Consider the following 26,065-nt stretch of genomic DNA (forward strand, 5'->3'; position numbering starts at 1 on the left):
AATTAAATGTTTGTTTAAAATGTTACAAAAGTCAAGGTTCACTTCAAAACCAGATGTAGGCATACGCGGTTTCTCTTTTATGCTAAACTCCAACTTGCGTTCCCTTTAATTCAGACAGCATGCGTCTTTGACAGTGACCCGGCCTCTCTAAAGTGAAATATTCTTGTAACTCTTTGGGAAAGTCAGCCACATCTTATTAAACCATTACTGCTACCGTTCTCCCTTTTAATAGGATACATGCAACCTCTCTGGTTAATGATTTTTAATATAAGAATGGGGTAAGAAAGACATTCTTCACATGCAAGCACTTTAGCTGTTGTGGAATAAGTACTTTATACATTTCCCATTGTTCAACAAGACACGGCTTCACTCGCTTTACCTTCTACGCAAGTGAGTTTCAGTTGGTTACAGTTACCAACATGGAGTTTCTGATGCTTTGGAGTATGGTGCTTCCTTCACGGCTCTAGCGTGACATCGGCTGCGGGCTGATTCCACTTCCCTACTTCTCTTTCTCTGCTAATGCTACTACAGGCTCTCTCAGGTACCAACACCTCTCTTCAGCACGGGTGTCTCAGATCTGGCCTCGTTATTGGAGAGTCTTCCTTTCTCCAGCTTTGCTCGGCTTGCTTCTGCTCATGGGCCGCAAGTAAAACACAGGACTTCAGCTCTGCATTCACGGCAATTAGGCACACCTGGAAAGACTGCCAGCTTCTCCCAGTCTCTTCTGATGCAGCCACAGCCAAACGGGGTCTGAGAGCACAGGACCAACTCAGAGCCTGTAGATGAAATCTGCTCTTCCTTTGCTCCGGCGAACCTTCTGTGGTCACACTTCTTAGTGAACTGCCAGCCTCTTGCTTTGCTTCTTCTACTGCTACTGCTGCTGACCTTCCAGCTTCTTTCTGCTACTCCTTGATATGATATGTTCTTTATAATGCGCCTGTACACAAGTGTTTCTAGGCGCGACAAGACAAGGGAGGGAAGACAGAGGGAGGACAATACAACGATCTTACTAGGCCTTATGTCATTCAGATTGTGCAAGTGCGACAATGTAAAGTGCAGGGGGAGTCCAAGGAAGGGGGAGGGGAGAAGTTCAGTCAGGGCAGTATTGCTCTGAGTAGTGCAGCCAGGGTGGCGCGGCTCTGGGTAAGTGCAGGGAGGCAGGGGGGCTGTAAGGGTTACAGTTACAGCCCCTAAGTGTGCGGTGGCCCAGAGGCAGTGCAGGGGGAGTTGCGCAGTGGCCCGGAGGTAGACTGATCATGGAGGAGCATGGTACCCAGTGAGAGTCTAAGGGTAGCCAGCAACCAGTCGGTGCAGCAGACAGGTAGTTCAGCAAGGGAGTGAGAGAGAGAGAGAGAGAGAGAGAGAGAGAAAGCAGAGGAGAAAAGGAAGGTCTTTGTGCTGCTTCCGGTGGTCCGGCTCAAGTTTGCGAGGGCAGGGAGGCCCTTCCAGAGGGAGGCACCTGCATCGGAGAGCAATCTACCCCCCACTCTCTGCCTGGAAAAGCGTCTGACACTTAGAGAGATGGAGGTAGCGAGGAGAAGGGCTCAAAAAGGAAGGTATTTTGGAAGAGAGTGTTGGATGTAGTGCGGGTCCATCCCCAGAAAGCCTTGTGGACGATGCAGAGGATCTTGAACTTGATCCTTGCAGCCACTGGGAGTCAGTGCATAGCTGTTGCGACTGGAGAGATACAGTCCCTGAACTTGAGGGCAAGGATAAGTCTTGCAGTCCTGTTCTGGATTAGTTGCAGAGGGCCGAGAAAGGCAGGTTGAGAAAGAGGCTGTTGCAGTAGTCCAGCCTAGAGAGAACCAGGGCTCTGGAGACAGTGAGGATCTGGGGGAAAGTGAGAAAGGAAGAATACCTCTGAGGAGGCGCAGCTGGAAGTGGGCCTTCTTGGCAAGGTCTGTGATGTGAGGAGAGAAGGAGAGAGTGGAGTTGAAGATGACACCAAGGTTTATTGCCTCACAGGAAGGCGAAGGAAGAGGGCCCAAGGAGGGCGGCCAGAGTGAGAGAGGGAAAACGGGAGCGGGGTCCCAATGAGAAGGATCTCCGTCTTACTGGCATTAAGGCACAGATCGTTGGAGGTGCATCAATCCTGAATCGCAGATAGACAGTTAGGAATGAGCAAGAGAGGAGAGAAGGCTGAGGAGAGCCGGAAAGAGAGCTGAGTGTTATCAGCATAACATTGAAAGAAGTTGGAGGAGAAGGTAGAGATAAGGTGGGCAAAGGGGCCAAGTAAACATTTGGAGAGCTAGGGTGAGAGGATAGAGCCCTGGGGAACACCACATGTGGAGAGAAAGGTGGTGGAGAGAAAGCACCCAAGTGGCCCTGGGAGGCTTGGTCCAGGAGGAAGGAGGTCAACCGCTCCAGGGCCTGATCCGTGATGCCCAAGTTCTCACAGAGTCGATTGATGAGGATGGCGTGATTGACCATGTCAAAAGCAGAGGAAAGGTCAAGGAGGATGAGGAAAGAAGGAAGGCTGGAGTCAACATTGGAGAGCAGATCTTCACGGGTGTTCAGGAGAGCAGTTTCCGTGCCTCTGGCTGCTCTGAAGCCAGACTGATGGTCATGGAGACAACCAACAGATTCAGTGTGGAGAGTAAGCTGGGGGATGGGCAGCTTTTCTAGGAGTTTGCCCAGGAAAGGAGTGATGGAGACCGGTCGATAGTTTGCCAGACAGGTAGGATCGGCAGAAGGTTTTTTCTAAGTTCTCGCTACCTAATAGCTCCTCATGCAATTGGACCATTATTTCTAGTTTTGCTTCTTCTGCTGTTTTCAATTCCCCCAGTCTATCTTTCAGCCTGGCAATGTTATTGCAAGCTTTCTGTTTACGTAGTTTGGCTGCTAGGAATTTATTTGCCTTCCCCCCATGTATGTAATAGGATTGTTTGGTTTTTAGTAGCGCTTGCGCCGCTCTGTCTGCAGTATGGTTCTCTAGCTTAGCTCTAACTTTCCTTAGCTCCCGCAGAGTCTTGGGCGTCTGACGGGCTTTGTGCTGCTTTTCTGCCTTCCTCAACTCCTCCTCTAGTCTGCATGTTATGAGGGCTTTCTCTCTGTAGTATTACGCTGCTTTTGCAATACATTCCCCTCGCACTACTGGTTTCCCCACATCCCATACTACCCTCCAGTCTATCGCCCCGTTGTCATTCTCCTAAAAAAAATTATGGTACTCTCCATATGCGTTCTGAGCGCGATATCCCTCAGGATCATCTCATTTAACCTCCACTGCGGTCGGGGTCTGTTTCCACCCCCCTTCAGTTCTATGCTGACAGAAACCGGGGCATGGTCCGAGAGATACTGTACTCCAATTACTATTTTTGTGACTTGGGGCATTAGAGAGGACGAGACTAAGATCATATCTATCCTAGAATACCCACTATGTACTGCTGAGTGGTGTGTGTATTCTCTATTTTCCCCCTGGAAAAACCGCCAAGTTTCAATTACCCCCAGATCCCTAAAGAGCTTACCTAGAGCCTATCTGTTCTTCTGGTCTGCGGCTGTAGGGGGGAGTGTTTTGTCTAACTTCGGGTCCATTGCACAGTTAAAGTCCCTGCCTATGATCATCTGGCCTTTGCACCACCCTCCCACTTTCTGGAGTACATAGGCGATATATAAGTCTTGTCTTTCATTGGGGAACTAGAGCGCCAAAATTCTGTATGCTTACCCCTTGATTGTGCCTTTGATTCCCACATATCTACCCTCACTATCCCTTATCATGTGTTGTTTTTGAAATCCTAGGTCTCGACTGCACAGAATTGCCACTCATCTTGATTTTTTCCCACTTGAGGCATAATATGTCATGATCTCTGCTTCCAAAAGGTCAGGGTTTTCCCAACTCCCTTGGAAGCAGATCCATAACCCAGGTTCCGAGTGCCAACCAGTCCCAATTGGGACCTTTTGGACCCAGTCCTGGCGCCAGTGGCACCAGGCTCATAAATATGCCCAGTCCCAGCGCTGGAAGCGCCGGGCTCATAATGCTTGGGTGGACTTACCTTCAGCAGACCATGCTGCTTACTTGCCTGCCTGTTGAGCCTCTGATCCTCTTCTGTTTGGAACTACTTTTCCCGTTGGGTGGGGCTGGAGCCACTCCCTAGATTCAGAACACTGGAACTCTTCTGGAAGGCAGGAACTCTTTTCTTACCAGGAACTCTTTTCTTACTTAGGCGTGGCTGTGGAAGGAGACACCTAAGCACTACAGGAGGCTATTTAAACCACACCCGGTGGATGAATCTTGCTTTGCGTTATTCTGCAACCTCTGCAGCAGAACGCTCATCGTGTCTTTTGCATCCGGTCCTGGGCCTAAGGAAAAAGGCTTACCATCCTGAATCCAGTCTTCAGCAACACCTATAAAGACAAGAAAGAACAGGTTAGCATTCCGGCATCTGAAAGGCAAAGGCTTACCATCCTGAATCCAGTCTTCAGCAACACCTATAAAGACAAGAAAGAACAGGTTAGCATTCCGGCATCTGAAAGGCAAAGGCTTACCTACTCTTCGTACGCTCCGGAGGCCTTCGGTGCTGCATCCCGCATCTGAAAGACAAAACAAGGTGCGTTTAAAGACATTGGGGAACTTTAATACTCACGTGCCATTACTCCTTTCCACATCTAATCCAGTGGGTATTCCGGCACCCTGCAGCCGCTCCGAACTCGTACCTGCAAAATAAAAAGACAGTTATAGCGCATAGTGAAGCAGGCAACAAGCGCTTACTTACGTGCTTCCAGGCGCTTCTATTCATCACACGGGCTCCATCTTCAACTCACTTCAGCCCGTCATCCGCCATCGCCGGAACCCTGCAAAACAAGAGACATCATTACTAAAGACTTTAAAGACATTTGAATGACTCGAAACTTACTGTTCGTGTCACACCTCGGCTCCGTTCCACACTACGACACCGTGCTCCATACCTACCTCAGAGCCGGCTGCGGAAAAGGACATCCGACAAAACTATTGCGCTGCGCCGTTCTCTTCGGCATTCTGCAGCGCCATTCCTGATGAAGTGGAAAATGCCCTGGAGGCTAACGACTACTGCAACAGCCAGACGGTTCCAAACTACGATTCCCATGAAACCTAAGGGAATTCGTAGTCCTTAATATCACGTGATCTCCACTCACTTGGCTCCACCTCCTCATTGATATAAGCGGCTGCAGCCCGGAGGACGCTGCTTCTGTTTGATAGTTACAACCGGCGCTTAAGTTCCTTCTTTCGCCCTACTTCCTGAAGCTCCTCCTTACGGTTCTATTCTGCTTCATCCCGTGCTCAGGTAAACAAACCCTCTTTTGAATTAAGGACTGCCTGTCTGCCTGCTGATTCTGTTACCTTCCTGCTCGCTCGTGTTCCGACTTGTGGATTGTTATAAGGACTGTCTGCCTGCTGATTCTGTTACCTTCCTGCTCGCTCGTGTTCCGACTTGTGGATTGTTATAAGGACTGTCTGCCTGCTGATTCTGTTACCTTCCTGCTCGCTCGTGTACCGACTTTTGGATCGTTATAAGGATTGTCTTCCCATTTTGGCTCAAGAGTTTAAAGTGCACTTTGGGGACGCCTTGCAGTTGTGCACCTACCCGAATCTAGTGCGTCCCTCGTTCCGCCCGGGACTAGTTACCCAACTAACATTCCCCGTTTATTATTTTGCACTATCGTTGTTGTTCTGCATCCTGGAGTAAAGGGTACTGTGACTTCCTAGAGGACTATCAGAACATTGTGGTATCAGGCTCCTAGGATTGGGTTGTTCAGGTACTATTCTGTCCTATCCCCATCTATTGATAGTCGCTGTTATTCCAAGGGATTAATTGTTGTTGTTTCTTGCAGCTGGGTCCGTGGCGGCGCGTTTTCTCCCCGCTCTTTCGGGTGATCGGTCCCTCTGTCTGGCTTACATATCAGCAGTGGGTCATATCATCAGAAAGGTCGTTTTCCCTCATAGAGAGGAGGCTCGGGTGGAGGCTCCAACCCGAGCTCTTCAATCAACGCACAGTCTCGCTGGTTTGGCCTCCTATCTTGTCCACTCCCGTGCGGTGAGTAACAAAAACAGAAGCCATGGAAGAGACGGACCCTTTGGCTGCTCTGGTCCGTTTGGTATCCGACTTACGGTCGGACATGACGGCGGCATATGATGCCCTGCACCACCGTATTGATGGTTTGCAACATTTCCCACCTCCCCACACACTGGGGATAGACACATCTGGTGCCACTGCTTCTGGTTCCGGTGTCTCTCCGGCCTCCACGTCGGGATTTACAGCAGCCCCTGTTCTAATGGCCACACAGTTTCCATTGGCCCCGCCAGAACGCTTCACTGGCGAACCAAAGCATTATCGGACATTCCTCAATCAATGCAAACTGCACTTCCTTTGCCGCCCCGCAGCTTTTCCCAATTCAACCACAAAGGCGGCGTTTGTCCTCTCACATCTAGGAGGGACGGCTGCAGCCTGGGCCAATCCGTTACTCGAAGCAAATAGCTTCCTATTATATGACTGTGATGCCCTCATCATCGCCATGAACAGGGTTTTTGATACCCGTTATAAATCCCAAGCTACAGACCTAGAGTTCCTGAACTTACGTCAGGGTACTTCTTCTCTGTTCACTTATCTTACCAGGTTCAATCAACTCGCTGCTGAGACTGACTGGCCCGAAGAAAAGAAGTCAGCAGTGTTCTATAAAGGGTTGTCAGAAGAGTTGAAGGACACCCTAGCAACGGTACCAGTAGTTCCTACCGTATTTGGTGAACTCCTGGACCTGGTATTACAGATTGATGCTAGAAGAGCTGAAAGGAAAGGGGAACGCAAGTCAACTACACCAATACCCCCTCCCTTGGATTCTGTCAGTCTTCCTTCTGCTGTTCCAGAACCTATGCAGGTAGGAGCCGTCCGAGGTCCTTTAACACCTGCACAACGGGAGCACCGGCGATCCCATAATCTGTGTATGTATTGTGGGTCAGCCGAACATTTGCTAATTGATTGTCCAAAGAGACCCCACAAAAAGGCGGGAAACGCCAGAACCCGGCAATAGACGGAGTCCCTACGCCGGGGGTATACTCTTTGGACTCTCACGGGGTCGCTTTTGCCCCAGTCAGCCTGCCGGTAGTCTTTACCGTGACCCCTGACACTTCATTTTCATCCCTTGCCATTATTGATTCTGGGGCCACCGGTAATTATATGGACTACGAATATGCTGTAAAAAACAACGTACCAGTCCTGTCTAAAGCTCAACCCGAAACTGTACATGCAGTTGACGGTACATCCTTGATCTCCGGTCTGGTGACCCAAAACACGTCTCTGCTACGGATGCAGATAGAGGACGGGCATGTGGAATCCTTATCGTTTGACTTGATCAAAGCTCCCCAGTTTCGGGTCATATTGGGAATCCCTTGGCTACGACACCATAATCCCTCTATTGACTGGGCAAACAGGGTGGTTCAGTTCCCTTCCTCCTTGTGCAATGAAAAATGTTTTCAGAACACAAGTGTGTATCCAGAATCATCCTCTCAGGCGTTGGTAGCATCCATGGCAGTCATCGGGGCCGTTTCTACCCCTACGCACATTCCTTCGGAATACCTCTCCTTTCGGGATGTGTTTGACAAAGGGGGGGCAGATCACCTGCCACCTCGCAGACCATATGACTGCCCTATCGATCTGGTGCCGGGTTCTAAAATCCCGGTTGGGAGAGTGTATTCTCTTACCATACCCGAGGACAAGGTACTGAAAGAGTACATCGACAAATCATTGGTCACTGGGTTTATTAGACCTTCTAAATCTCCTGCTGCGTCTCCTCTCTTCTTTGTCCCAAAGAAAGAAGGAGACCTCCGTCCTTGTGTTGATTATAGAGCATTGAATGCCATTACGATAAAAAATCAGTACCCCCTTCCATTGATTTCAGTCCTTTTGGATCAACTCGGGTCTTCTGTCATCTTTACCAAATTGGATCTCCGGGGCGCCTATAATCTCGTCAGAATGCGTGAAGGGGACGAGTGGAAAACGGCATTCAAAACCCGGTATGGTCTGTTCGAGTATCTAGTGATGCCCTTCGGACTTTGTAACGCTCCGGCCACGTTTCAGGCCTTTATGAATGACATCTTTCATGACTGTCTAGACCAGTTTGTTGTTGTTTATCTGGACGACATTTTAATATACTCATCCTCCACTGAACAACACACTGAACACGTACGCTTTGTACTACAACGGCTCAGGGAAAACAATCTATTTGTCAAAGCAGAGAAGTGTGTATTCAACACTACCGAGGTTGAATTCCTCGGTTACAACCTTACCAACCAAGGCATCAGAATGAGTCGTTCTAAAGTTAAGGCGGTACTTGAATGGCCTGTCCCTACCTCAATTAAAGCCTTGCAGTCCTTTCTGGGATTTGCTAATTTCTATAGGCGTTTTATCCACTCTTTTTCATCCATTTCAGCCCCCCTCACTGCTCTGACAAGCTCTAAGAAACCATATCGATGGGATGAGGAGGCGCAGAACGCCTTTGAGGCTTTGAAAGCTGCGTTCTCCACCGCTCCGGTCTTACAACATCCTAATCCTCATCTACCCTTTCTAGTGGAGGCTGATGCTTCTGGTTCCGCCATTGGGGCGGTTCTGTCTCAGCGTTGTCCTGACTCCGGGGAGATCCATCCAGTCGCCTATTATTCTAGAAAACTAACCCAATACGAACGCAACTACCCCATCACTGAAAGAGAACTCTTGGCCATCAAGGACGCCTTCTCAGAATGGAGGCACCATTTACTGGGTGCACGTCATCTGGTCACGGTCTTCTCTGACCATCGGAGTCTCCTGGCGTTTAAATCCATGAAATGCCTCACCGCTCGTCAGGCCCGCTGGCATCTCTTCTTTTCCCAGTTCAACTTTACCATCACCTTCCGGCCGGCCCGACTCAACACATGTGCCGACGCATTATCGCGTCTGAATCACAACCCGAGCAATTCTGCATCAGACCGTTCTCTATTGTTACCTTGTAGGGTGGTTTGTGGTTGCACACCCCAGCCTTCGCTTCGCTCCCTGGTCTCGGAATGGGTTTCCTCACATGCAGAGGAATGCATGGCCCTCAATCTCGATGTAGTACAGGGATTGCCATACATTCAGGGTCGTTTATACTTGCCACCCGGGGAGGCACGCCTCCGCGCCCTGGAATGGTCTCATGACTCGTTAATAGCGGCCCACCCGGGTCAACAAAAAACTCTGGACTCTTTGCGTCGCTGGGCGTGGTGGCCCTCTATGTCTAGGGATGTGGTTGACTATCTGGCCGCTTGTTCTGTGTGTGCCCAATGCAAAATATCACGTTCCAAACCAGTGGGGTTATTGCAACCACTTCCGGTGCCGCACAAGCCGTGGTATATGGTCTCCATGGACTTCATAGTGGATCTGCCTCCGGTGGATGGTTTTGATACTGTCTGGGTGGTCATTGACTATTTCACCAAAATGGCACTCTTTATTCCTTGTATGGGTCTGCCCTCAGCACCAGTTTTGGCATCTATGTTCCTCAAGCACATCTTCCGTTTCTTTGGTCTACCATCCATCGTGGTGTCAGATCGCGGCCCACAGTTTACCTCGCGTTTTTGGAGAGCCTTAACTGTATCTTTACACATTGACGATCGGTACAGCACTGCCTATCACCCTCAGACGGACGGGCAGACTGAGAGAGTCAACGCTACTCTAGAGCAGTTCCTCCGTTGTCTGTGCTTACGCTTTCAGTCTTCCTGGTTGACGATGTTGCCGCCAGCTGAATTTGCCTATAATAATTCTTTGCACTCGGCTTCTGGGGTGTCACCTTTCTATGCATTGTATGGGCAGCATCCACGGTCATTGCCCTTGGATCCTTCTGTTCCCTTGGATAATCCAGCGGCTCAGGCATGCGTTCGGGACATCAAATCCGTCCACATGGCAGTTCGTTTGCATCTCCTCACTGCCCAGAATAGGGCCAAGAAGTATGCTGACCGGCGTCGGAGTCCTGCGCCGACATACGAGGTGGGCATGAAGGTCTGGTTATCTACGCGCAACCTGAAAATTCCTGGTAAACGCATGCTTTTGCCCAAATTTGTGGGTCCCTATTCTGTCACTGATGTGGTTAGCCCTGTGGCGGTGCGACTTTCTCTGCCCGCCTCATGGAAATTGCATCCTGTCTTTCATGTGTGTCTCCTTAAGCCCTGTCCTCCTGCTACTCGTTTGCCACTCCGCCCCCCTCCCGTGCGGGTGCAGGGCGATGTTGAATACGAAGTGGCGGATATCCTGGACTTCCGACTACGCAGGGGTCGTCCGTTTTACCTGGTTGACTGGAAGGGCTACGGTCCTGAAGACAGATCTTGGGAACCGCTGCATAATATCCGTTCTCCTAGACTCCTACGCCGCTTCCATGCGCGCAGGGGGTGGGCGCCGCCTTTGGGGGCGGATGCTGTCACACCTCGGCTCCGTTCCACACTACGACACCGTGCTCCATACCTACCTCAGAGCCGGCTGCGGAAAAGGACATCCGACAAAACTATTGCGCTGCGCCGTTCTCTTCGGCATTCTGCAGCGCCATTCCTGATGAAGTGGAAAATGCCCTGGAGGCTAACGACTACTGCAACAGCCAGACGGTTCCGAACTACGATTCCCATGAAACCTAAGGGAATTCGTAGTCCTTAATATCACGTGATCTCCACTCACTTGGCTCCACCTCCTCATTGATATAAGCGGCTGCAGCCCGGAGGACGCTGCTTCTGTTTGATAGTTACAACCGGCGCTTAAGTTCCTTCTTTCGCCCTACTTCCTGAAGCTCCTCCTTACGGTTCTATTCTGCTTCATCCCGTGCTCAGGTAAACAAACCCTCTTTTGAATTAAGGACTGCCTGTCTGCCTGCTGATTCTGTTACCTTCCTGCTCGCTCGTGTTCCGACTTGTGGATTGTTATAAGGACTGTCTGCCTGCTGATTCTGTTACCTTCCTGCTCGCTCGTGTTCCGACTTGTGGATTGTTATAAGGACTGTCTGCCTGCTGATTCTGTTACCTTCCTGCTCGCTCGTGTACCGACTTTTGGATCGTTATAAGGATTGTCTTCCCATTTTGGCTCAAGAGTTTAAAGTGCACTTTGGGGACGCCTTGCAGTTGTGCACCTACCCGAATCTAGTGCGTCCCTCGTTCCGCCCGGGACTAGTTACCCAACTAACATTCCCCGTTTATTATTTTGCACTATCGTTGTTGTTCTGCATCCTGGAGTAAAGGGTACTGTGACTTCCTAGAGGACTATCAGAACATTGTGGTATCAGGCTCCTAGGATTGGGTTGTTCAGGTACTATTCTGTCCTATCCCCATCTATTGATAGTCGCTGTTATTCCAAGTGATTAATTGTTGTTGTTTCTTGCAGCTGGGTCCGTGGCGGCGCGTTTTCTCCCCGCTCTTTCGGGTGATCGGTCCCTCTGTCTGGCTTACATATCAGCAGTGGGTCATATCATCAGAAAGGTCGTTTTCCCTCATAGAGAGGAGGCTCGGGTGGAGGCTCCAACCCGAGCTCTTCAATCAACGCACAGTCTCGCTGGTTTGGCCTCCTATCTTGTCCACTCCCGTGCGGTGAGTAACAGTTCGTGCAGTAAACGACGGACAGCAGTCCTCTGAAGTCAAGAGGCCTGCGCTACCTATCCAGTGAAGAAACTGGTTACAGCACCCTGCCCCGAGGCAGATGGAGAGCTCGGCATTCACTTACCTAAGGTGAGAGCGTTAACCTTTGGGGGTCTACAGGAGAGGAGAAGAGGAAAGAGATAGGGACACCCCAATAACCCCAGTTCATTAACCCCATATTTTCTATCTGCAGACATCTTACTCTACACGTCAGGCATACAGTGCACAGAGGTCCAGCCCAAAGAGCCAACCGGGTGCTACACATCACCTTTGAAGATACGGTAGTCGCCCAGTCAAGACCGGCGCCTCTGCGAGAATCAGGTGAGCGTTACAGAACGCAAAGCCTACCGCAAAACTCTCGCCCAGGCGCTATGGAAACCTCGGATACTGACCCCCTAGCCCAGTTACTTGGGGAACTAAGGGCAGAAGTGCATGCAGCTCGTCAGGAAACGAATGCTCTAAGAAGGGAACTAATTATTTCCAAGGAGAGAACAGACAATCTTGCTAGACAAGTGCTACAGTCACAAGCCGGACAGACTACGTTACCCGCATCAGGGGCAAATCTTCCTTCAACATCCTCTATGAATCCAGTGCAGATCAACCTACCTGGGAATGTACCTCTGGCTCCGCCCGAACGATTTTCTGGTGACCCAAAGAGGTTTGCAGTATTTATCAATCAGTGCCGGTTGCACTTCTTATGCCGGCCAGCAGCCTTTCCAACTGATCAAGCAAAAGTAGCTTTTGTACTTTCGTACCTTAGTGGCAATGCGTCAGACTGGTCGATCCCTCTAGTTAATCAAGATGATCCGGTTCTCCATGATTTTCAAGCCTTTCAGCTTAGTATGGAAAAACTGTTCGCAAGACATTCACAGGGGCAGGCCTTGGACAATGAGCTTCTTTCGTTGCGACAGGGTAATCAAGACCTTTTGGCTTATATTGCATCTTTCAATAGACTAATAGTGGAAACTCAATGGCCTGAGGACAAAAGGATTACGCTGTTTTATAGAGGTCTACGTGGAGAGCTCAAAGACGTTTTAGCCCAAGTAGTGAATCCCCCACAAGACTGTTCGGATTATATAGACTTGGTCGTTCAAATAGATCACAGGCTGCAGAACAGGAAGGCCGATCGTTCCAAGTTTGATGCTCGAGTATTTTCCAAACCGCCAACTCCTTCCAAAGGAGTAGACTCCGGGGAACCCATGCAAATAGGGGGTCTGAAAGGTCCTCTAACACAAATGGAGCTGGAAAGGAGGAAACAGTTACAATTATGCCTATATTGCGGAAACTCGGGGCACTTTCTTCGAGACTGTCCGGTGAAACCTGCCAAGAAGGCAGTAGGAGCTGCAGTTACCAAAGTTACAAACTCTGAGCAGGGAAACGACCTCGCCCGACAAGAATAGAGGTCCTCTTGCCGAGCGTGAAAACCAGTTCCGTGACCTCGCATTTCGTGATACCTATGGTCCTCATTAGCCCTGATAATCCGGATCGATTACATGCAATTGAAGCTTACGTCGACAGCGGTGCCATCGGCAATTATGTGGATCATGAAATGGTTTTGAGGATGAATCTAACTCTTTGTCCCAAGGCTGTAAAGGACGTCATTACTACGGTGGATGGTACGGAGATAGCCTCCGGGCCAGTAACGCATACCACTCAAGAGGTGACGCTAGTAAGTCAAGATGGACACCATGAGAAGATCGTGTTCGATGTGATCAAGGCCCCTCAGTTTCAGATTATTCTAGGAATACCTTGGTTAGAGAAACACAATCCTCTGATCGATTGCCGAGCAAGAACGGTCCAGTTTCCAGAATGTGTCTCTACTTGTCACCCTCCATCTGGTGTTGCACTGGCCGCAATTTCTTCAGAGACTCCCCAGTTACCTCCCGAATACCTAGAATACCAAGATGTTTTCCGGAAGGATCAGGCTAACTCTCTACCTCCTCATAGGTCTTATGACTGCCAGATAGACCTGATACCTGGATCTACTCCTCCTTGTAGTAGAATTTATGCCCTGACCGAGCCTGAGAACCTTCACCTTCGACAATACCTGGATCAATACCTGGCAAATGGGTTTATTCGTCCTTCCAAGTCCCCTGCTTCTTCAGCTTTGTTCTTCGTTCCAAAAAAGGAAGGAGACCTTAGAACTTGTATCGATTATCGCTCCCTGAACCAGATCACCGTTAAGAATAGATATCCGTTACCTTTGATCCCTGAACTCCTGGACCAAGTCAGAAAAGCATGCATATATACAAAGCTGGATCTTAGAGGAGCTTACCACTTGGTACGAGTAAAAGAGGGCGATGAATGGAAGACAGCCTTCCGCACCAAGTATGGGCTATTTGAATATCAGGTCATGCCCTTCGGACTTTGCAATGCCCCGGCCGCCTTTCAATATTTTATGAACGATGTCCTCAGAGAGCTCATAGATGTATGTGTTGTTGTTTACATTGACGACATCCTCGTTTATTCTTCATCGGAATCTGAACATCGGAAACACGTGAAAATGGTCCTCGAAAGATTGCGTCAACACAAACTTTTCGCTAAGTTGGAAAAATGTGTTTTCAACGTGACTGAAGTTGAATTCTTGGGATTCATATTATCACCTGGCGGAGTGCGTATGGATTCAAAGAAGGTCGATGCAGTTCTCAAATGGCCATCACCATCCTCCGTAAAAGGTGTGCAAAGCATGTTAGGCTTCGCTAACTTTTACCGCAGGTTTATCCCCGAATTCTCTCGAATAGTCCAGCCCATCACTGCCTTGTTAAAGAAAAACAAACGTTTTGAATGTTCTACCGAGGCGGAACAAGCTTTCCAGGATTTGAAGACTAAATTTATCTCTGCACCAATCTTAAAACACCCTCGCCCCGAACTCCCCTACATCCTGGAAACTGATGCTTCAAGCCTTGCCATGGGGGCAGTTCTATCACAAAAGGACCCGGTAACCAATCAGTTGCATCCCGTGGCATTTTGGTCCCGCAAATTCTCGCCTCCTGAAATCAATTACACGATTACTGACAAGGAACTTCTGGCTATCAAGTCTGCCTTTAAGGCTTGGCGGCATTATCTGCTGGGGGCCCGACACACCGTTACTGTGATTACGGATCACCGAAACCTGCAATATTTGAAGACCGCAAAAGCCCAATCCTCTAGACAACTCCGTTGGGCATTACTCTTTGCCGAGTTTGACTTCATAATTACCTATCGACCTGGTACAAAGAACGGTAAAGCCGATGCCCTTTCTCGGATGGGAGTGGAAGAACACTTGGTCAACCCTAAACCTGTACCAATCATTCCCGAACAAAGAATTCTGGGTGTAATCGCCACCGAATCCATAGAGGAAGTTAAGGATAAAGCCAGGCAACTTGTAACTCCAGCAGACATACAGAATTGGCATCTGCAGGGAAAGGACTTTGCAGTAAAGGACAACTTATTGTATTTCCAAGAACGATTATACCTACCCAGCACAGATTTACAGAAAAAAGTAATCTCTTGTTATCACGACTCTTTAATGGAAGGTCATCCCGGTATAGCCAAGACCTCAGAAAAGATCAAGCGCTACTTCTGGTGGCCGTCTTGGAAAAAAGATATCAGAGACTTTATAATGTCCTGTGGAGTATGCGCCCAAAACAAGAGTCAAAAGGAAAGACCAGCAGGCCTCTTACGCCCTATTGACATCCCACCTCGCCCTTGGCATACGCTTTCTATGGACTTCATCACCGATCTACCTCCATGCTCCGGATACAATACGATTCTAGTAATCGTGGACTTATTCTCCAAGATGGCGCATTTCATTCCGCTCAAATGCTTGCCAACAGCAGCAACTCTGGCCCGAGAATTTCTCGAAAACATCGTCCGACTGCACGGTTTTCCTTCGGTTCTAATTTCGGATCGAGGTAGTCAATTTATTTCTCATTTTTGGCGAAGTTGCTGTCGGTCGGCTCAAATTGATGTGAGACTATCGACCAGTCACCACCCTCAGACCGACGGACAAACCGAGAGGACCAATCAAACTCTGGAACAGTATTTACGCTGCATGCTGCAACAAACTGAAAAAACTTGGAAAGATATCCTTTGGATAGCCGAGTATGCCTACAATAACTCTGTCCATTCGGGAACTGGGAAAACCCCGTTTTTTCTTTTGTACGGCAGTCACCCTCGAACCTCGGAGTTGGATCCCCTCCAAGATCTTGAAACACCAGCAGTAGACTACCTGCATTCTACAATCACCCAAGCCTTTAAGGAAGCTGTTTCTCACCTTCAAAGGGCTAAAGAACAATACAAGAAAGGAGCAGATCAACATCGGAAGGAAGCCCCTCACTATCAAGTAGGGGATCAAGTCTGGTTATCCACCAAATATCTATCTCTAAAAGGGCCACGCACATTCAACCCAAGATACCTTGGTCCCTATTCCATCACTACCATAGTAAACCCAGTAGCGGTCAAGTTGGACTTGCCCCCGCACATGAAGATACATCCGGTCTTCCACGTCTCTCTATTAAAACCCGTGCAACCTCAAACCCGACTAACCAAATCTCCAAAACCTATCCTAGTGGATGGAGAACTCGAGTTTGAAGTCAAAAGCATTCTGGACTCCAAGATCTCCAAATATAAACTATTCTACCTAATTGACTGGAAAGGCTACGGCCCCCAAGAGAGATCCTGGGAACCTGCTGAATATGTCCACGCTCCTCGCCTAATCAAAAGATTTCACCGAACATTTCCTGACAAGCCAAAACCCCCGGAGAAGCCCGGTTTGGGAGGGGCCTTGAGCGGGGGTACTGTCATGATCTCTGCTTCCAAAAGGTCAGGGTTTTCCCAACTCCCTTGGAAGCAGATCCATAACCCAGGTTCCGAGTGCCAACCAGTCCCAATTGGGACCTTTTGGACCCAGTCCTGGCGCCAGTGGCACCAGGCTCATAAATATGCCCAGTCCCAGCGCTGGAAGCGCCGGGCTCATAATGCTTGGGTGGACTTACCTTCAGCAGACCATGCTGCTTACTTGCCTGCCAGTTGAGCCTCTGATCCTCTTCTGTTTGGAACTACTTTTCCCGTTGGGTGGGGCTGGAGCCACTCCCTAGATTCAGAACACTGGAACTCTTCTGGAAGGCAGGAACTCTTTTCTTACCAGGAACTCTTTTCTTACTTAGGCGTGGCTGTGGAAGGAGACACCTAAGCACTACAGGAGGCTATTTAAACCACACCCGGTGGATGAATCTTGCTTTGCGTTATTCTGCAACCTCTGCAGCAGAACGCTCATCGTGTCTTCTGCATCCGGTCCTGGGCCTAAGGAAAAAGGCTTACCATCCTGAATCCAGTCTTCAGCAACACCTATAAAGACAAGAAAGAACAGGTTAGCATTCCGGCATCTGAAAGGCAAAGGCTTACCATCCTGAATCCAGTCTTCAGCAACACCTATAAAGACAAGAAAGAACAGGTTAGCATTCCGGCATCTGAAAGGCAAAGGCTTACCTACTCTTCGTACGCTCCGGAGGCCTTCGGCGCTGCATCCCGCATCTGAAAGACAAAACAAGGTGCGTTTAAAGACATTGGGGAACTTTAATACTCACGTGCCATTACTCCTTTCCACATCTAATCCAGTGCAGCCGCTCCGAACTCGTACCTGCAAAATAAAAAGACAGTTATAGCGCATAGTGAAGCAGGCAACAAGCGCTTACTTACGTGCTTCCAGGCGCTTCTATTCATCACACGGGCTCCATCTTCAACTCACTTCAGCCCGTCATCCGCCATCGCCGGAACCCTGCAAAACAAGAGACATCATTACTAAACACTTTAAAGACATTTGAATGACTCGAAACTTACCGTTCGTGCAGTAAACGACGGACAGCAGTCCTCTGAAGTCAAGAGGCCTGCGCTACCTATCCAGTGAAGAAACTGGTTACAGCACCCTGCCCCGAGGCAGATGGAGAGCTGGGCATTCACTTACCTAAGGTGAGAGCGTTAACCTTTGGGGGTCTACAGGAGAGGAGAAGAGGAAAGAGATAGGGACACCCCAATAACCCCAGTTCATTAACCCCATATTTTCTATCTGCAGACATCTTACTCTACACGTCAGGCATACAGTGCACAGAGGTCCAGCCCAAAGAGCCAACCGGGTGCTACACATCACCTTTGAAGATACGGTAGTCGCCCAGTCAAGACCGGCGCCTCTGCGAGAATCAGGTGAGCGTTACATAATACTGGAGTGGGTATGTCTTACATCACATCCTCTTTTCATCCTTCTGGAGGAGGTGTGTCTCCTGAAGGATTACTATTGCTACGTGCTTCGCTTCTAGTCTACCCAGAATTGCTCTACGAGGGGAGTTCAGCCCCTGCACATTAATTGATACTATTGTCGCCTCCTCTATCGAACCGGGGTCTAGGGCGGTCCTTTTGTCTCACCTCCTGCTTCCGGTCTGGGATCCTTGGACTTCTGGCTTGTATTTCTTTCGTGACTCTTGGCTCTTCTCTCCTCCTCCTGCCCACCTCCCCGCTTTCCTACCCTCCTCCCCTACCCCCTCCGCCTGGGAATTCTTGTGGCTTGGGTTCCTGAGAATCCACCCGCCGGTCTCATACGGGCATTTGGGCCATTCGTTTTCCCCAGTGTTCAGACTGCCAGGATCTACCCTTATCATGACTCAGCTTCCAAGATGTAATGTCCTCCTACCTCCGTGCAGACACCTCAATCATGATCTGTACGGCCTGCGGTTCCCGGGCTGTTTCATTACCAGTGTATGTTTCATGGAGCACCGCCCAGTGTATACGCCTGTCGATCCTGTCATTCTTGACTTTGCTGCAGCTCCTTAATTTTTTCTGCCTTTCTCGGTCTTCGTCTTCTTTCCGTCGACCATTCCCATGGGTTAACTGCTGTACCTGTAGGGTTAAGCGGTGGCCTAGCGTTGGTTCAGGTTTGGCTGTCGTCCAGTTGCAGAAGTGAGAGGCCTTCCTCACAGGTGTTGATTCTCCTCTGTTTCCCCTCACATGTGAATGATAGGCCAAACGGTTGCGTCCATCTGTACGGTATATGCTGTTATCAGCTGCATTAGCCTTCTTTTGTGGAGGGTGACCAATGCTAGCTCTTGGTATAGTTGTATGCAGGCACCATTTATTGCGAGTTCGGTGTGGGTTTTCACCGCTCTCATGATGTCATCTTTCAGGCAGTAGGACGTCATGGCTGTCAGTACGTCCCGTGGCCTTGCTCCTGGATTGTTCTTCTTGGGGCCCACCCGGTGTAGTCTGTCGAACCCGATCTTCTTGGGTATGGTGTCTTTAAGCAAGCTGCTGAAGCATTGCTCCATGGTGTCCCTTAAGTCTTTATCCAGCACTGATTCTGCTAGGCCCTTGACCCTGATGTTAGATCTCCTTGAGTAGTTTTTGGGATCCTCCGCCTGGAGCTCCAGATTGTTTGTTACGTTAGCCAGTTGGTCCAGCAGGACACTATTCTGTTTAGTTTCTTCCGCCATGCATGAGAGTCCGTTTTCCACTATGTCTACTCTTTCTCCCAATTACGCCATTTCTTTGCTGACCTCCTGTAGCAAGGATTTCAGTTCTTCCTTCATTTGATCTAACTGGTTTTGGAATGTGCGTGTTAGCCTGGCTTCCATTCCCTTCAGACAGTTCAACAGTTCCTCCTTATCAGAAGCCATTGTGTTTAGGGGAGTGCTTTCTGACTGGACTGCCAGTTCAGGTGGGGGAGGGAGAAGGTGATGCAGTGTGCCTCTGTTGTCTTTGTCTCCAGCACCTTTCCAACTGACCTTCCTGAGTTCTGGCCGGTGTGCTTGTTCTTGGTGGGCCAGTCTTTATTTTGATTCCTCAATCTGGGTCGCTCCAGTCGAAGGCAGTGGGTGCAGACCAGGCACGAACGTCTAGTGTCAGCGACACAGCTGACTAGTGGTCTTTTGGTCTCTTATTGGCTTTGTGACATTTCACTGCTCCACCGTCATCTTCCTTACATTTGGCTGTTATTGGGCCTGGCCTCTATGCCCCTGCCCGCTCCTCCACTTTGGTGGTCCACACTCCACATACAGTCCTTATAGAGGTTGTATACACCCGCCTCCCTTCCTCCACCTCCCTCGCCGGCCACCTCCGATGAGAGCGTGTATCTTCACGCTGTGTTCTGTAGAGGCTCCTCTTTTCTTCTCTATACTGTAAGCCCAGGGTCTTGGGTTTCGAATTGGCGGTTCCAGGCAGCCCCAACTGGTATATGGGGGGGAGCTGTCCCCTGGCGCCAGGCACTGCGCACCCTGCTCCTCTGCACAGCTGTCAACCCGTTTCTTGGAGTCCCTTTGAACCGTAGCGTTGGAGCGTGCTCGTCGCAGCCTCCAGTACTATCAGTGGGCTCCCTCTCTCACCAGCTATTATTCTCGTTCCTCTACTCCATCTGCGCCAGCTTCTTCTTTTCCACCCACACTGTCAGCGTCTTTTGTGAGCTGCGCTGCAGATAATGCGCTCAGTTTTACTTTCTTATAGGTTCGATTATCTCCCGGCTCCCCCCTCTATCTTTCCAAACCATCCCGTTGGCTCGCCTTGCACAATCCGGGACGGCGGAGGCGCTACAACGGCACCCTATGCACCCGTCCCAGCTCCGTCTGGTGGCCCGTTGCTCCCTCCTGCAGTCTGCTATGAAATGTTGCTGTAGGGTCCCAACTGGACCGTACTGTACTACTGTTATGGGGAAGCAGGTCCACTCCTGTTAAGCCCAAGTCACCTTACATTTCCCATCTGGGATCTGTGTATTATGTCTTCTTCCACCGTTGTTTAGGTCCGGGGGTAGGTGCCCCTCTTACCTCCGATAGAACGCAAGTAAGGTCTGCGATGTGGGCCCGGCGACTTCCGTTGTGTGCCCGTTCTCCTGGGTACTACTCGGTATCTGGCTGGATCAGGCCGTCCGATGTCTGCTGTCACCAACGGTGAGTTCCACAGAGGTGCTCTTCCCCCGACTAGGCCAATCACCTTTGATGGTGCCCCTGTTCCATGCTACAGACTGGGAGCGCCACCCATTCCTGGCTCCGGCACACTGGTCCGGCAACCTCCGTAGTGGTCCACGCGTTCCAAGGAGTGCCCGCGATCCGCTGGCGCTCGACGCTCCTCTCCCCCACAGCTATCGGCTTGGATCTCTGTTCCGGACCGCTCGGCGGGCTCCACCATAGGGGCCTCAGCTCCAGCTCTCACACTGCCCGAGGCCGGAGGGGGAAGGGCAGTGCTTGAGGCCCCCCTCCGCTGCACTGCTCCTTGCTTAGGTCTCAGACCGCTGAATCCGATCTGTCCAGTTCCTTCAACCAGCCCGGGCCGACACGGTTCAGCTCCTCTCCTCCGCCAGGGGGGTGCTTTCTGGCACACAGTGGGAACTTCTGATTCTCGTGCTTCTTCTGCCAGTCGCGTTTGAATATATCAACGGGCTACATGTCATATCATATCGGCAGGGTCAGTCCCAAAACAGCTACCTGTGTACGTATCTCTCACTTCAGGTGCGATCAGTTGTTGCTCAGGGCTATTCCCGAGGACCCCCAACAGGCCCTACTGTAGGGATCATGGAGGTAGTGATCATAGTAGCACTGTTGCGCACAGGCAAATGTTATCGAAGGACTCAAGGTTATTGGCAATACTGTCATTGTGGGATCGGAAAGTTTTACAGGTGTTGATACTGATAATGTTAAATGTTAAAGGTATTTGTACCACGCACCCTCACCAACGGAGTTGGTCCCCAGGTGCTCTGGTGGTTCTGCAGACAAGAAGGTGGGATGGGTTAGTAGGTGAAGCGGGAGTAGGATAGTGAGAGGAGTGGTGTTCTTTTGGCAGCTGCAACTCGGTATACACCGGGTGCTGAGCTTTGGTGCGAGTCTCGGATCGATGTCAGTCCTCGTGTGCTGTCGGTGTTGCTTATGTGTTGTTGCAGTGTTGTGAAGTGCGTGCGGGTTGTTGTGCAAGAGATGGTTGTGTGAGATTTTTGAGTGGGGTAAGTCTGCAGAAATGCTGAGTTTTTTGTTAGTGGGTTGTCTGAAGTTTAACATGTTAACATTCAGAACTCCGTCCGAGTGTGGCGCTCGCCAATCCCCCCAATCCCATAGAAAACATAGATCAATTGACTTTTCCACTGCGTGTTTTCACTGTTATGACACTGCCAAGGATACCTAAATAATTCAAGAATGCTTCTATGAAAGTACATGTGTTCAGGCAAAGCTTGTTTCTCCTTCACGTGTTCATTGTTACCACTTTCATGCTTTCAGGTCAGAATATGAATGTTTCCAAATTGAACTTGCCAAGAACTATGGAATTCCTGAGTGGCGAGAGGACATCAAGGGAATTTTGCTGAAGGCTGGGCTGCAGGACATTCAGATTACTTTCCTCTTTACAGACACTCAGGTACTGCCTACCTGTCTGGACCAACATACAGGCACTGGTTTGAATATGTAGCATGCATATTTTGGTAATACTTATCAGTTCTTACAGTCTCTAGTGCTGCTCACCTCCTCTGAACCATGTGCATCTTCTTTTTACTGTGCATCTATTGCAGGTCCCACACAGATAATGTCCATCTCAAACAACCGTTCACAACATACCTACTTCACAGGAACTTCACATCTCTCTGACACCCACATGGTTACGTCTCTTTTCTTCATACCCACATAGGAACAGCATATATCTACAATAATACCAATGTACATATTTCTTGTTGCTTCCAATCTCTGTATCTGCACAAGTACTGCCCATCCGTGCCCTTAATATCCCATTGGTAATGCACTAGATAGTTTCTGCCCAAATCTTTAGACTGACACAAAAATGTTTACCACCTGTGTTGGTACTCCCGCAGGGACTGCCTTCTGACTCCCAATACTTGACAGTTCCTGCTCACATCAGATGAATTCCTCCTAGGCTCCTTGTGTTCCTGCATCACATATCACATCACGCGCACCATATTCAGTCAGTCAATTAAGCTTTTATTCAGTGTAAAACCTTTAAGCAGTGCACAGTTTAAAACACATCCAACCATCAAATACAAAAATGTAAAAGACACAAAAACCATAAACACAGTTAATCAGAGAATTTTCCAAGATAAAATTATATAAAGCAGAGCTTAATCGCTAATATTGACTTGGGGGCTATCAGGTGGGCCCTATTAATTGCTAAAATCATGCAATAACTGAAAATATTGCCATCTGAGGGCGAAACAGAACCCCTATATTTGATCATTTGAAACTGCTCCTGCAGGGAGAGCCAAGCTCGCAGCCTTGCAGATTTGCACAAGTTGCAACCTTACTCCTCACGGTGACAAACCGAATTCCATAATAACACATGACAAATGTAACTGTAAAATTGCATCAGTCCATTATTTGCGTTCCCATAGTGGCATGTTTCAGAGTCTTTGATCGTTGAAGCCACGCCCTATGCATATAACTTGCTGTTACAAATATAACATGCGATCGCATTGACTGTCTTAGATACATAGTAGCTTCATCTACGTGATCGTGATGGATCCCCGCTTCTTTGAAAATAGGTTTCAAATAAGAACACCTCAGTTTCATTGTGTTGGGACAAATCAATATAATGTGAATACATGTTTCTTCAGCCAAGTTACACATGGGGCGGAAGCCCGATCCGTTATAAGTCCAGGTTTTTGTGAGAAAAGCGGTTTGTAAAATCCCCAGTCTCAAACGGGCGTACAATGATAGTTTGCATGGAGGATTTATTAGGTCCAGGTAAATATGATTACCAACCATGCTCTGGAGGGACAAATATTCCGGACCTTGCTTCATAAGTACAGCCTTACTCTTTAGTCTTTCCCTTGCATTTATTTTTATAGCTTCCTTCAGGGTGGATACATATACATCAACTCGGGTGGACGGATGCTCCCCTAGGCACACCGTTCCTAGATCACTAAGAATAGACTTCGTATGTACAGCCCACCCAATGCTTTTACCTCCGTAAAAGCCTTGTAGATTATGCAGAGAGTCTTGACTTTGATCCTTGCAGCCACCGGGAGCCAGTGGAGAGATTTTAGGGCTGAAGAGATGCGGTCCCTGGGCTTGAGACCAAGGATAAGTCTTGCAGCCCTATTTTGGATAAGTTGAAGAGGGCAAAGGGAGGAAAGAGGCAGACTGAGGAAGAGGCTGTTGCAGTAGTCCAGCCTAGAGAGAACCAGAGCTCTGGAGACACTGAGCTTCTGGGGGAAGGCGAGTAAAGGGAGAATGCCTCTGACGAGATGGAGCTGAAAGTTGGACTTCTTGGAAAGGTGCGTGATGTGAAGGAGAAGGAGAGAGCGGAGTCAAAGATTACCCCAAGATTTTTTGCCTCAGAAGAGGGTTAAGGGAGGGGACCGAAGGAGGGCAGCCAGAGAGTGGGAGGGAAACAAGAAGCAGGCATCCCAATGAGTAGGATCTCCGTCTTAATGGCATTAATGCAGAGATCATTAGCAGAGCACCATGCCTGAGTAGCAGTCAGGTAGTAAGGTATGACAGTGGAAGAAGAGGAGAGAGAGGAGGGAAGTTTAAAGGTGAGCTTTGTGTTATCCACATAGTAGTGGAAGTGAGGAGAGAAGGTGGAGATCAGGTGGGCCAGAAGGGCAAGATAGATATTGAAGAGCCACTGCGATAGGATAGAGCCCTGAGGGACGCTGCAGGTAGAGAGTGAGGTGGAGGAGAGGAAAGGGTGAGGTTGCACTTGGGAATGTCAGTTAGCGAGGAAGGAGGTCACCCAGGCCAGTGCCCGGTCTGTGATGCATAGGGTATCACAGAGACGATTTATGAGGATGGCATGGTTGACCGTGTCAAAGGCAGAGGAGAGATCTAGAAGGATCAGAACAGAGGGAGAGTTGGAATCCAGATTTGATAGCAGGTCTTTACTGGTGTTCAGGAGAGCAGCGTCCGTGCTTCTGGATGCTCTGAAGCCAGACTGGTGTGGTGGGCCAGTTGGGGGATGACTAACTTTTCTAGGGGTTTGCCCAGGAAGGGGTTGATGGAGATAGGGTGATAGTTAGCTGGGCAGGAAGGGTCTGCAGACTGCTTTTTGGAAGAGGGTGCACAAGGGAGGGGTTGTGGGAAAGTTCCAATGGCAAAGGAATGGTTATAGAAGTCAGCCAAGGCAGGAGTGAGAGAGGAGATATTGTCATTGATAGTTCTGGAAGAACAGGGGAGCACCTGGTTGGATGAGACTTTCATAGAGCGGACTATTCTAGAGACCTCATCCGGTGCAATGGGAAAGAAGGATGAGAGTATGGGGAAGAGCGAGAGAGGGGCCAAGGGAGGCAAAAGAGTTGGGGGATGGGGAGGATGGGTAGAGGAGAGTGAGGACAGGATGTCCTGAGTTTTGGTGGAGAAGTGGGAATACAGTGCAGTGCAGAGGGCCTGGGAGAGAAGAGGAGAGGAGGAGACTTCAGTAGGATTGGTAAATTCCTTGCAGATTTTGAATAGTTCAGCCATGTTATTGGTGTCCCCAGAGATGCAGGCTTGCATATGAACCCTCTTCTTAGAGCGGATGGAGAGTCGATATTGCCTTTGGAGCAGGCAGCAGGCCAATTTGTCAGAGGATGTTCTCGAGCCCTGTTACTTCCGCTCAGCAACTCTGCACTTGCGTTTCAGAGCTGCCAGGTCAGGGTCAAACCAAGAGTTGCACTTGGAGGCAGGCTTCATGCAGATCCTCAGGGCAGGGGCAAGGATGTCCAGAGTGTTGGAGATGGAGAGATGGAGGTTAGCAAGTGATGAGTCGGTATGAGAGTCAATAGCAGGGGTCGGAGGGGGAATGAAGGTGTCAGCAAATGCAGCGACTGACACACGCTTCATCAGTGGAATGACGGAGAAGGAGACTGGCAGTGCAGGCAGAGACATTGCCTGGGGGCCCGGGAGCACCAGGTGGGAAGAGAGGAGCGAGTGATCAGTTCAGGATAGAGGAGTAGTTAGAGGGTTGGAGAGAGCGATGTTTGTGGAGATGAGTGCATCCAAGATGTCTTTGGCAGAGTGGGTTGGACCGGAAGGAATAATTATGAGGGAAAGAGAGTAGAAGAGATCACAGAAGAGTACAGTGGCCGCATCCGGAGAGTCGAGGTGGATGTTAAAGTCCCGAAGGAAGAGAAGTTTGAAGAGGAGGTCAGGGGAGAGGAGGAGAGGTCAGCCCATTCAGAGAGGAAGCAGAGGGGTAAGTCCAGGGGGCCTATAGATAGCGGTGAGAGTGTGGGAGAGGGTAGGAGAGACACCCAGCCTACAGACGAGGCATTCAAAGGAAGAGTAAGATTGAGAGGGAATGATGGTGGCAGAGACCCATTCAGTGAAAATCAAGGCCACTCCGACCCCAGATCGAGTGGGCCTGGGTTTGGAGAGGATCTTGTAGCCATCAGGGAGAAGAGTGTCTAAAGCAGTGACAGAGCTGGCCTTGAACCACGTCTCAGTGATAGCCAGGACACCAAGGTCTTCAAGGAGGTGACAGATGTCAGAGGTGTGTTTGACAGTAGAGCGTAAGTTGAGAGTAGCTAAGTGAAGCTGATTGTGCCCCTTG

At 49.5% G+C, this 26,065-nt stretch overlaps 1 protein-coding gene across 1 annotated transcript in view; it reads left to right on the forward strand.

Annotated features, from left to right (window-relative positions):
• Positions 1–26,065, forward strand: part of DNAH1 (dynein axonemal heavy chain 1) — a 3,604,831-nt gene that overhangs the window by 2,481,986 nt on the left and 1,096,780 nt on the right. The window contains exon 50 of the mRNA XM_069644003.1: positions 21,808–21,943. Within this exon, the coding sequence (XP_069500104.1) occupies positions 21,808–21,943 (136 nt within the window). The remainder of the gene's footprint in view (positions 1–21,807; positions 21,944–26,065) is intronic.

This window comes from Ambystoma mexicanum, chromosome 2p, assembly GCF_040938575.1.
Source record: "Ambystoma mexicanum isolate Mex_15411 chromosome 2p, UKY_AmexF1_1, whole genome shotgun sequence".
NCBI lineage: Eukaryota > Metazoa > Chordata > Amphibia > Caudata > Ambystomatidae > Ambystoma > Ambystoma mexicanum.